This window comes from Alexandromys fortis, unplaced genomic scaffold (assembly GCF_014885135.2).
Source record: "Alexandromys fortis isolate MF-2015 unplaced genomic scaffold, M_Fortis_MF-2015_v1.1 scaffold_138, whole genome shotgun sequence".
In the NCBI taxonomy this organism is placed as follows: domain Eukaryota; kingdom Metazoa; phylum Chordata; class Mammalia; order Rodentia; family Cricetidae; genus Alexandromys; species Alexandromys fortis.
The window spans coordinates 795547-808319 of NW_026068034.1; the positions used below are offsets into that span (position 1 = coordinate 795547).

General features: G+C 45.7%; 1 protein-coding gene across 6 annotated transcripts in view; it reads right to left on the bottom strand.

Annotated features, from left to right (window-relative positions):
• The window catches only part of Sfxn5 (sideroflexin 5), a 123364-nt gene that overhangs the window by 85589 nt on the left and 25002 nt on the right, over positions 1–12773 (bottom strand). For all 6 annotated transcript variants that reach the window (XM_050164948.1, XM_050164946.1, XM_050164943.1 and 3 more), the window contains exon 3: positions 439–516. In XM_050164948.1, the coding sequence (XP_050020905.1) occupies positions 439–516 (78 nt within the window). The remainder of the gene's footprint in view (positions 1–438; positions 517–12773) is intronic.

Below are 12773 nucleotides of genomic sequence, written 5' to 3' on the forward strand. Positions count from 1 at the left end.
AAAAAAAAACCAGCCATGGTACAAACAATTTGACTGTTCAGAAAATGTTATTTAATAATCGGGATGCCATGACAGCTGAAACACAGCTCTCACGCCATGATTAAATGTGTGAGGAGGGGAAGGACTAGAAGGAAGATGTTCTGTAATCCTCAGCAATCTCGCCTGGCAGTGCTGAGTAGCGGAGAACCGGGAGTTCAGGGGACAGATACAGACTCACACCTGAGATGCGGCTAGGAGGAGGACTTGGACTGGGGCATGACAACTCAACGCTTTGGTCTTTTTAAAAAGGGCCTTTTTGAACTATGTGTAAATATTTCTTTGAAAAATACATAATTAAGTTTGGAAATAAAGTTTGTGAACAAAAAGAAATATTTTGGCACATTACCCACAAGCTTTGGGATCCCCTCCTCTGGCCCCTGCTCCCCCTGGCAGAGGTACCTGTTCATTGGTAACTCCTGGACGTAGGGTGCCATGCTTGTAGTCCTCCAACAGCTGCACGGCCTCTCGGAGACGTCTCTGTGGGGGAAAGAGAAGAGACACTGTGTGACATCAGACCGGTACTTCTGACAGCACCTTCCACCAGAGTGACAGTGTTCACAGTGCGTGACCACAGCCCTCAGAGTACACACCAAACAGTAGAAGGATCTGGCCTACGTCCTCCCACAGAGACCTGGCTCAACGGCCATGCTGTGATACACAACAGATCAGACCAGCCCACCCAAAAACTGAAGTAAAACTCAGAGATGGTTTTGTCAGTAAATGCTTGTATGCAAGCACAAGGACCTGGGTTCAATCCCCAGAACGGCACTAAAAATGAAAGTTTTTAGTAGTGCCTACTTGCAATCCCAGAGCCGGAGGGGTTGAAAAAGGATTCCTGGGGCTTGCTGGCCAGACAGCATAGCCCTCTAGGTGAGCTCCAGGTCAACAGAGATCCTGTCTCAAAACAAAAAAAGTCAACTGTACCGAGGGAAACCACACAGGGGTCGACCTCTAGCGTGCGCGCGTGCGCGCGCACACACACACACACACGCAAGCACGCACGCACGCACACACACAGATGTGAAGTAAGGACTGGGGTGTAACTCAGGGCTAGACCATTTGCTTCACAAGTTTTAGGCTCTGGGTTTCATTCCCAACAATGAGGAAGAAAAATGACACAAAACTAAGCAAGCATTTCCTGACCACATCCAGGGTAATTTCCTGAGTGAGAACAAAATGGCCAAGTAGTATAACATCACTCACTGAACCAAACACACACACAGACACGCAGACACACAGACATGCATGAAGGGGCAGCAGGTAAAAGGTTTTTCTAGGAGTATATTTATGTGCTTATGAAAATTTAAAAAAAAAAAAAAACAGGCCCACCAAACTTATAACAGAGCAACTTTTAATTTGGAGAAAAAAAACGGACCAAGCTGACATGGGTCAGGAAAAACTTAACTTCAACCGCAACACCAAACATTTTTATTAGGTGGATATAATCACATTGCACTTCCACGATTTATTTTTATCATTTAAAAAATACTGGCAGAAGTCTGGCAAAATGGCTCAGTGCATAAAAGTGATTGTTGCTAAGTCTGTCTGCATTGTGTTCAGTCCCTGGAATCCAAGCAGAAGAAGGGAGAGAACCAGTTCTCGCCAGCTGTCCCCTGAATGCCACACATGCACGGAGGCATGTGAACACACACACAAAATTAGTGAATAAAATTAAAAAATAGTGACAGATTTACCTATACAAGTAACTCTTAGAAGCAACCCAGGAGATAGAAGTGGCTTTCATTCACCAAGAGACTGGGATAAAGGCAACAGCGCCTACACATGGCCAAGACTACACACAGACAACTAACAAAGGCCTAGATATACACACCCAGAAAAAAAAAAAAAACTCACACAACAATTCTCCAGGAGTGGTGGTGTCCGCCTGCAATATCAGAGGCAGAGAATCTTGAATTCCAGTCCAGTTTGGGCTACATACTAAGTTCCAAGCCAGCGTACACTAGACAGTGATACTGTCTCAAAGGGCGGCAAACAAGCCAGATGCTACGGCACACATATTTAAATGCCAGCGCTCAGGAGGCAGAGGCAGGCAGATGGCTGGCTGAGTTTGCTGCTAGCCTGGTCTACAGAGTGAGGCTACAAAGATCCCTTGAGGCAGGGAGAGAGAATGATAACTTACATACACCTAACACCAGAACTTGTAAGGTGGAGTAAGAAGGATCAGGAGTTCAAACCAGCTTTCTGAATACAGCCTGGTCTACACAAGAAACCAAATGAAGGGAAGGGGAAGGAGGGGGAGGAAGATACAGGGGAGGGAGGGAGGAGAGGGGAGAGGGGAGAATATACAGCAATTTTAAAAGTAAAAGAAGTAAGCTGGCAGGGTAGTGTGCAGTACAGGCTACAGGTAAATCCTGGAATCCTGGAATCCTGGCACTGTAGAGGTGGAGACAGGAACATCAGAATCGGGTCCGTTACACAGCAAGTTCAAGACCAGCCTGTGTTATATGAGATCCATATATATCAAAACATAGAAAACAATGACTACCTTGCCACATAGATGACTCTCACTGGCATAACGGATACTCTAAGGACAGTCACCCATTATCCCAATGTCCCAGAGTCTTCCAGAATATTTCCATATTCAAATCTAGCAATAAAGTGTATGCACCCTCACTTTGGTTCCAGACAGACTTTGTGACTATCTCGACACACAGAAGGTGGTAGGAAAAAGGAGGTATTACCTAAGGCTAGACCATAAAGTCTTACAGTTTATTTCACCTTGCTCTCAGTCGTCCCTCTCTTAGAAGCCACCATGTTGCAAGGGAGCCCGATCGGCTCAGGAAAGACCCACACGCTTCGGCGGGAAGCCCTTAGCGCACTTCTCCAGCTGAGCTGCTCACCAACAGCAGCACACACAAGGCTACCACATCCCCGCCTGAAAAGGGGATAATTTGCTTCCACCCCCACCTGTAGGAGCCCCTCTTTTCCAAATACGTGAGCAATTTATGATATTCAAAGACCATGCCATGATGTTTAAAAAGCACAGGGTTTGGTGGATACACCTGTAATCCTAGCACTTGGGAAGTGAAAGAAGGAGGATCAGAAGTTCATGGCCAGCCTGGGCTACACAGTGAGCTACAGGACAGCCTGGGCTACAACAGTGAGACCGCTTCACAAGCCAACAAAGACTGGAAGCTGGAGAGGTGGCTCGGTGGTTAAGCAAACACACTGCTTCTGCAGATGACAGAAGTCTGAGTCCCGGCACCCACATCAGAGGGCTAACCTGCAGCTCCAGTTCCAGAGGATCTAAGGATCTCTCCTGGCCTCCATGGGCACAAACTCACATGCACAAACTGTTAAAATGTTAAAAATAGCAACAAAGAAACTGAGCATGGTGGCACATGCCTGGGATCCCAGCACTCAAGAGGCTGAGGCAGGAGGATCAAGTTTGAGGCCAAAAGATTTTTAAAAAAAAAAAAAAAAGTAAAACAAAGAAATCAGAAGAGTCAGGAAAGCATAAAAAAACCTCATTCCCAACCATGGTACACAACACCAGGATAACCACAGCAAATGCTTAACTTTTATTCTAGACTTGGAACGTTTTTTTCTTTGCATCCTTTGTTTTTGTTTTGTTTGTGTTGTAGGAGATTTCCACTTTGTAGCCCAGGCTAACCTAGATCTCACCTCCTGTCTCAACTCCCCAAGTGCTGGGTCAAGAGGTGTGCACCACCACAACCGGCCTTGTGTTTCAGGAAAATTGGATCACATTGTGTTTAATTTGCTTAAGGCCGCGTAAGGAGTAAAGTGAGGCAGTTAGCACTTGAACCAAGTTTCATTAAACCTTTGCCAGGCACCCCTGACACCCAGTACCCCAAAACCTCCTAGAGGTACTCAGGTTCCCCAAGTCCGGGTGGCTTCCTCCTGCTGCCAGGGCCTCTATGAACCTGGACAATCACGCTCTACTTTCTCCTGAAATGCGGTGAAAAGCCCTGAATTCTCATTATTTCTCCCACCCCAGGGATTCTCCTGAGTTCCTATAACAACCTGGCCAGATTCCATCTCATTTGACACAGTCATCAAAGGCAGCCTCAAGCCAAAAAAATCAGTTCCATTAAAGCCCTGAGCTTGGCAAAGAGCATAAGGGAGGAGAGCCAAAGTTCCTGCAGACAGGCCCGAGGGCCCAGAAGGGAAGACAGCCAGAGGAACCTGTTCGCTCTGGGCCTCTAGGCTGGAGCTGGCCTAACTAAGCTTTGCTCAGAGGTCCTGTGGGGTGGACATGGCCACAGTCACCTGTGTGGACAGGCCACAAGAGCTGACCACTCTGGGGATTTTTCAGAGAGGCTTGGTGCTCACAAGAAATGTGTCCCTGTTACGCCCTGCTCCCCAGCCACTGTATTATGGCGCTTGGCAAAAGGCCCTTGAGGAGGAGGATGCTGGGAGGTCAGCGCTGGGTGAGCTTGGCAGGAAGTCTTTTTAACCAGAACAAACAGGCAGCCCCTGAATGGAAAAGCTCCGAGGGGCCCAGCTGGCTCAGGGGATGCTGCTGGGCTGTGGCCCCTGCTGAAGCCCCAGGCTGGAGCAGCCGGGCCAATGATGCTGCTTCCCAACTCCCCACCACCAGCCTGGCTGCCCACAGCCAGCTCATAGGCCCCAGGGGTGAAACTACTAACACTTTGTTAAATGGACACTTTCTAAATTCCTATCTCTCCACCTGTATATTAGTGCAGACTTCATCAGAGAAGTTTCTTTGTACAGTGGAGGTTTAATTAAATCTCTTTAATTTAATTTAAATCTTACAACTGGTCTAAATGCAGAGAATGAGTGTCTGTGGAGGGCTCAACCATAACCTGTGGATTGCTCAGCCGTAACTGGGGCATCTAGGTCAACCCTCAGCCCCAAAGCTCAGGGCCTATCGCTGAAGAAGAGGCAGAAGAAGCCAGAAGTTAGGGAGCAAGGGGACAAAGCAGTGTTTTCTTGACATGACAGGACACTGCCTTCCTGACTCACAGCAGTCTGAGCCTGCACGAGACCTGCATAAGATGAAGCCAGTCAACACTCCAGCCTGGAGCTGGGGAGGACTCGTGAGCCCCAACCATCAGCAGAGGAGTTAATGATAGTTGATGGTTCCTGGGAAAGGGAGAGTCCATTTTCTTTGAGGGTGTAAGCTGACCATGCTCCAATGGATGATCCCACACCTATGAGTCTGAGCAGCATAGATTGGAATCAGTGGGTTATTTTTTGTTTGGGTTTGGTTTTTCCTTTTCAAGACAGGGTTTTGCTGTTTGGCTCTGGTGTCCTAGAACTTGCTTTGTACACCAAGCTGGCCTCAAACTCAGAGATCCACCTGCCCCGAGTGATGGGATTAAAGGCATGCGCCACCACCACCCTGCAATTAAAAAAAAAAAAAGAGAGAGAGAGAGACTGTGATGGTTTGAATGAGACGGGCCCACATAGGCTTATAGATTTGCATTTTTAATGCCCAGTTCGTGAACTCTTTGGAAAGATTAGGAGATGTGGCCTTGTAGGAGGAGATGTATCCCTGGGAGTAGACCTTTGAAGTTTCAAAAGTCCACACCAGGCCAAGTGTCTCCTCTCTGCTGTGAATCAGGATGCAGAGCTCTCAGCTGCCACGACAGAACCATGCTTGCCTGTATACCACCATGCTTCCACTAGGACAATGGACTGGCTCTCTGAAACTGTAAGCAAGCCCCCAGTTAAACGCTTTTCTTTTGAGTTTCCTTGGGAGCTGGAGAAATGGCTCAGTGGTTAAGAGAACTGACTGCTCTTCTAGAGAACCCCGGTTCAAGTCCCAGTACCCACTTGGCAGCTCACAACTGTCTGTAACTCCAAGGTCTGACACCCTCACACAGACATACATATACATGCAGGCCAAACACCAATGCACATAAGATAAAAATAAATTCTTTTTAAAGAAGAGAGTTCCTTAGTCTTGGTGTCTCTTTGCAACAACAGAACAGTGACTAAGACAGAAGATGAGATTGGGAGGGGGTGGGGGTGGATCTTGGAGGAGTTAAGTGAAAGAGTTGGGGATGAATATACTCAAACTATATTGAATGCAAGTATTAAGTTCTCAAAGAATAAAATATTGCATTTTTATTTTTCAGACAGGGCCTCGCTACATAACCCTGGCTGTCCTTGGAACTCACTATGTAGACCAGGCTGACTTCAAACTCAGAGAGATCCAGAATAATGTTTCCTGGCATCACAACTCATTTCTAGGTAACATGCAAACTTCTCTGTAACCTGTGTGACGGCCATGCTTGGTTGTCAACGTGGCTACATTTGGAATTAACCAAACCAAAACTGCTGGGTGCACCTGTGAGGGACTCTTCTTGATTACGTCATTCCAGTCAAGAAGACCCACCCTAAATCCACATCCTTTGAGGTGAGAAGGCCCCTCTAAACCTGGGTCACACCTTCTAGCGGCAGCCTATATACAGGATATGGAAGAAGCCCTTGCTCATCTGGCAAGCCATTCTTTCGCTGGCATTAGAGCCTACTTCTTCAGGATTCTAGTGTATACTGCAGACCAGCTGAGACATCCAGCCTCCTGGACCAAACAACTATCAGATTGTTGAACTTTCTGTTGGAAGACAGCCATTGTTGGAATAGTCGGGCCACTGACTGAAGGGCACTCTATAAATAATAAATCCCATCTGTATAGTATATATTCCTCCTCTTAGTTTTGTTTGTCTAGATAACCTGGACTGGGTGCGCCCTGTGTAGCTAAGCAGGAATGCCAAACAGACACCTTACCATCTACTGGTCAGGGTGATAAGACAAGACGGGAGCAGGAGCAGGAGCATCTGGCCAAGAGCTGAGGGCAAGTGAGAGGGAGGAGAAACAGGGAGAGGGAAAGAGGGGAGCGCAGAAGGAGAAGAGAAAGAGGGTGTGGGGGAGAAAGGGAGGATAGGGAGGGAGGGGGAGGAGAAAGAAAGAAGGGGGAAGAGAGAAGGAAGAGGAACTGAGAAAGAAAGACAAGGCCCTTTTTTAAACTACCATTTAAAACTGAAACCCAGGGCCTGTGAGATGACGTTCTAGGTAAAAGTACTTAAAACTAGGTCTGGCAACCTGAGTTTCACACTCAGAATAGTGGAAAGAGAGAACTCTTTCCCAGAACTAAGTCACATACAATAAAGAAAAAACTGAGCCCACACAATGGGTAGGGATGTGCCAGGCAGAGAGTGTGAGAGCTAAACAGGAGAGACTGGCATGGGAGAACCAGTAGGCAGTAGGGTCCACAGCTGGTAGGAAGCCTGAGGTTTACACCACTTCCTTGACTACTCAACAGCTGGTTCGGGGGCTGGTCCGTGTGTGTGACCTAGGGCCAGAGATACTGGCACTGCAAGCAGTCTCCAGACCTCCTCTTAGGGTGCTCTAGTCTCCTTTCTATCGCTGTCACAGAAACACTTTGACCAAAAGCAGAAGAGAGAAAGCTCAGTAGTTAGGAGCACTTGCCGCTAACACAGGAGAGCCGGGCTGGGTTCCCAGCACCTATTATGTTCAGAGTGCTAGGTATGACAAAACTGCCAGCAAATAAACAAAAACTTGACTTGCAACATGGCCGTGTGTGTGTGTGTGTGCATGTGTATGCATGCGTGTGTGGTGTATTACTGCATCTGTACATGTGCAGAGACAAGATGAAGACACCAGGTGCCCTGCTTTATCGCTCTCTGCCATTATTCCTCTGAACCTGGTCTCTCTCTGAACCTGGAGTGAGGCTGGTGTCCAACAAGCCCCAGGAGTACCCATCTCTACCTCTGACAGAGCTGGCTCACATCCACATCTGTCTTTTTATGTGAGTTCTGGAATTCAAACCCAGGTCCTCAGGCTTGTCCAGGAAGCACCCTTACATAGCGAGCCATCTTTCCAGCCCCTTGGGAATTTAAAATTAAAAGTCCCATTAGAGAGCAATGAGGTGGCTCAGCAGGTAGAAGCAGTTACTGCCTGACCTGACCACCTGAGTTTAATCCCCAGGCCCCACACCTTAGGACAAAACCAACTCCCAAAAGTCACTCTCTGACCTCACATTTGCACCGTGGCACATAAACACATATTCTCTGTCTCTCTCCACCACCCCAAACGTTCACTAAATTAAAATGTAACTTATTTTTTGAAAGACCTGAACCCATCTGAAAGGCCAGTAATGGAAACCATATGTAAATGTACAGCATGACATGTGACGGTTTCTATGTCGTGACTACGCATGTGGGTTTCTCCTTCCTAATAGGGTGCTTCATAAATCTGCACGTTACCCTCGTGCAGGAGTCACGATGATCTCTGTAGTTTTAGCATCTGTGCTGCCCAGCTGGGCGCTTCCCACCCAGCTCCACAGAATGAGTCTTCAAAGAGGAAAAACAGAGGGGCTGGAGAAATGGCTCACTGTTTAAGAGCTCTGCCTGCTCTTGCAGAGGAGACAGGTTTGGTTCCCAGCACCCACGTGATGACTCACAACTGCCTAACTCCAGTTCCAGGAGACCTGATGCCCTCTTCTGGTCCTGGAGACACGTGCACATGTGTGGTACACAGTCATACATGCAGCCAAAACTCCCATACCTATAAAATAAAATGTTTAAAATGTTAATTTAAAAAAGAAATTTTCTCTAAAACAATTTTATATACATATCATTTTTCTATTTATTAAAAATGAAAGCAAATTTGCACACTAATGAGATGAAGACATTTATTTTTGCATAAAGAACTAAATCTCAGTGGGGCACAGCATGCACAGCTGTGATCCCAACACTCAGGAGGCAGAGGCAGGAGGATTGCTGCAAGTTCTAGCCCATCCTGGTCTACAGAGTGAGTTCTAGGTCATCCTGGTCTACATAATGAATTTCAGGCCAGCCAAAGCTATATAGTGAAACTTTCTCCAAAGACCAAAACCTAATAATACCAACAGTAAATCTTGGCTGGGTGTCTGGTATTGCAGAATGTAGAACATCTTCAATATTTTTCAGAGCTGACAGATATTTTGATTTCATAAGCAATGCTGAGATCACCACTTCACAGAAATACATACTGCAAAATGGCAAAAAGTATTTTTTTAGGGCCATTTCAAAAATTTCTAGAAAGTGTTCAAATTCCACCAAAATTTATTTATTTTTATTTTTTTCAAGACAGCCTTTCTCTGTAGCTTTGGAACCTGTCCTAGAACTGACTCTGCAGAACAGGCTGGCTTCGAACTCAGAAATTTGCCTGCCTCCCAAGTACTAGGATTAAAGGTGTGCACCACCACCACCTGGCCACCAAAATTCATTTAATGATTTTTCATTTTTTTGTTTTGTTTTTTCGAGACAGGGTTTCTCTGTATCTTTGGAGCTTATCCTGGAACTAGCTCTTGTAGATCAGGCTGGCCTCAAACTCACAGATCCACCTGCCTCTGCCTCCCGAGTGCTGGGATTAAAGGCATGGGCTGCTGCAACCACCTGGCTCTGATTTTTAATTTTTAAGCATTTGTTAATGCATAGATTGTATGTTGAACATATTCTTTCTAATAAATTTAATCTTTGTTTTTAAATGAAACTCAAGCCAACTCTAAAAGGAACTTTATGTGTGTACATATGTGTAGAAATGCGTTTGTGTGTGTTGTGTGTGTGTGTGTGTGTGTGTGTGTAGAGGCCAGAGGACCACACTGAGTGCCATTAAGCCCTCCTCCTTGATTTTTGACAGTCTCTGGCTGACCTTAATGGTAGGCTAAGCTGGTTGGCCAGTGAGCTCAAGGATCTGCCTGTCTCCGCCTCCCTGGTGCCAGATTTACAAGACATCCACTGAACTGGCGGCTTTTCACATGGCTGCTGAGGCTCAACTCAGTCCTCATGTTTGTGTGGAGAGCAGTTTACTAACTGCGCCATCCTCCCAGGCCTCAGTCAGACATTCTTAGGCATCCCAGAGACGTTCTGTGACATGTGCCAAGAAATGGAGGCAGGGAAATACGAAGTCTTTGTGCTTATGATTAGGATTCTCTAAAGATGGAACTCTTTGTGTATGCAGTAACAACATGGAGATTCATAGCATACAGTAGTCTCAAATCTCAGCTGAGGTGTTTTGGGCAGCGTTGGCTGGCGTGTCACTGGTGTGATGAGTGTGAACAGTGCAGAGTGTGCTTGCTGGGTTTCAGACCTGAGGCTGCAGCAAAGGTGCCTGAGGCAATAACACCTTGGATTCATCACAGGTTTGATTTATCCATTCATGGACCTTTCTTGTCAAATTTCATAACTCCACATTCAGTTCCTTCTGCGGGGGTCACAACCCCCAGCTTAAGAAACTGGGACCCAGTTAAAGGATGTGTTCCAACCTCTTAATAAAGATACTTTTTCCTCTTTGTAATTGCTAAATAAATCTGCAGTTGTGTGTGTGTTTGTGTGTGTGTGTATGCATCGAATGTAGTGGGATGGGTATGTGTGTACATGTAGTTATGTGTGTGTATGTGTAGGTCAGAGGTCAATTTCTGGTGTCTTTATTGCTCCCACCTTACTTTGCTACAGGGTCTTTGAACCTGGAGCCCTCAGACTATCCACAGCAACTGACCACTGAGCTCATGGACCCTCTCCTCAGCACTGGGGTTACAGACACATGACACCACATCCTGCTCTTTATGTGGGTGCTGGGGACCCAAACTCAGGTCCTCATGTTTGTATGCTAGACACCTTACCAACTGACCATGTCTTCAGCCCCAGCAGCAGATGCTTAGAGAAAATTAATGTCCTATTTCTGAGAACCCCCTACTTTCCAGCGTTAGTGTCCCCAGTGAACTTGATCTAAATCGGCTGTTTAAACAAGTTCAACAGGTTGCTCCAGCTTTATTAGATCCATAAGGACCTGGGAGACTAGGGAAGCACACTCTGAGCACTTCTGTGAGCATTCTGCTTCCAGAGGATTCCCAAAGCCAGGAAACGCTGTCCTTAATATAAGCGGAGTTAGCCATCACACTGGGGACCCAGAGATGCCTACCAGTAGCAAGCCTCTACTACATGCTCCTGCAGCCTCCTCAGCAACTCAGAATTGAGGGAGGCATGGACCGAAGCCTCTGACACTATGAGCTAAAGTAATTCTTTCCCCTTAAGCTATTAATATCGGGGTAATGATGGAGGAGGGTCATCTTTCTATCTGTTGTTTCATTGGTTAAGTAATAAAGAAACTGCTTGGCCTCTGATAGGACAGAAAATTAGGTAGGCAGAGTAAACAGAACAGAATGCTGGGAGAAAGAAGCCGAGTCAGTGAGTCGCCATGATTTTCCCACTCCAGACAGACGCAGGTTAAGATCTTTCCTGGTAAGCCAGCTCGTGGTGCTACACAAAATATTAGAAATGGGTTAGATCAATATGTAAGAGCTAGCCAATAAGAGGCTGGAACTAGTGGGCCAGGCAGTGTTTAAAAGAATACAGTTTCCATGTAATTATTTTGGGTGTAAAGCTAGCTGGGTGGCGGGACGCAGCCTGCCGCTGCTCCTCCTACAACAGAGTGGCGCCCAACGTGATAGACTAAATCTACTTAAAAAACCTGAGAGGTCTTAAAAAGGAGAGAGAGAGAATTTAAGACAGCTTTTTGCTGTTTGTGGGTTGCGTGCTGCAAAGAAATTGTCCTGACTCAGCAGCAGGAAAAAACTGGCTGTTTTAAAATGCGGCTTTCTGGGCTGTGCCGCCATTGTGATCTCTGTCTGGCTCCTGTGGAAGACAGAGCTTTTGAATGGAGCATTTGGAGTAAAATGCTAAGGCTTGCTTGATGGCAATGTAGACTGCTGTGTGCCTGGAACTGTGTGTGGCTCAGGGGCACCAAATGGCTCTGAGGCAGGAGCAGCTCAGCTCCACCATGCTGAACTGTGCTGACCTCAGGCAGGAACTACCGTAATTACCATAAATAACAGCGCAGTTAAGGTTTAGGCTTCGCAGGAAACAGGCAGTACCTGCAGTACCGTATTACCCCTATGTGGTGCAATTTAAGTTTTTAAGAAGTGCTTAACATTTTCAGAAATGTTCCTGGATAGTAAAAAAAAATTACAAATTCACAATAAGACAGATCCAGACCACTAAATGGATCACAATGTTGGATGAGTGTACATAGGCTTGAGAGAAAAAAAAATAGAGAGAGAATAAAGTTAATACCCTTAAAAAAGGGAGTAAAATCTTTAAAGAGACAGAGTATAGATAGTTATAGATTAAAAGAAATAAAGAAAAATAAGCCATGTAAAAATGGAAAATTCACAGAGAGTCTGGATTCTTTCTATTATTGTGTTTTCTTTAAAATTTTTGACTGTGAAGGAGCTAAGTACAGAGAGACATTTCATTATATGGGCTGCCAAATGGAACCAGAACAGATATCATGAGGGTATGACTTCAGAATTTGGGTCTAAGGATATGATGCTTTGGAAAGGGTCTTCTTTTGTTTTCACAGAGGATGAGACCCTGTGGATTGCATCTATCCCAATATGGTATAATAGACCATGCTCTCCTGAAAGGTTGCTGTGAAAACCCTCAAAAAATTACTTCACTCAACTGCCAACTGAGATGACCCTGGCACACAGGTTACACCATGAAAGATCTGAATAACAGCGCCCCCATTCAGCAGGAAGCAGTTTGGAGAGAAATAACTGCGCCCATATTCCCAAATATTGTTTATAAATGTTCTTTTACATTTTAAGGGGGATATGATATAGATATGAATAATTTACATTGGTATAAATTTTGCTTTATTGGTATTAAGTTAAGGTCAATTTTGTTGTATGTATATGTATTTATTAAGGTATTGTGATT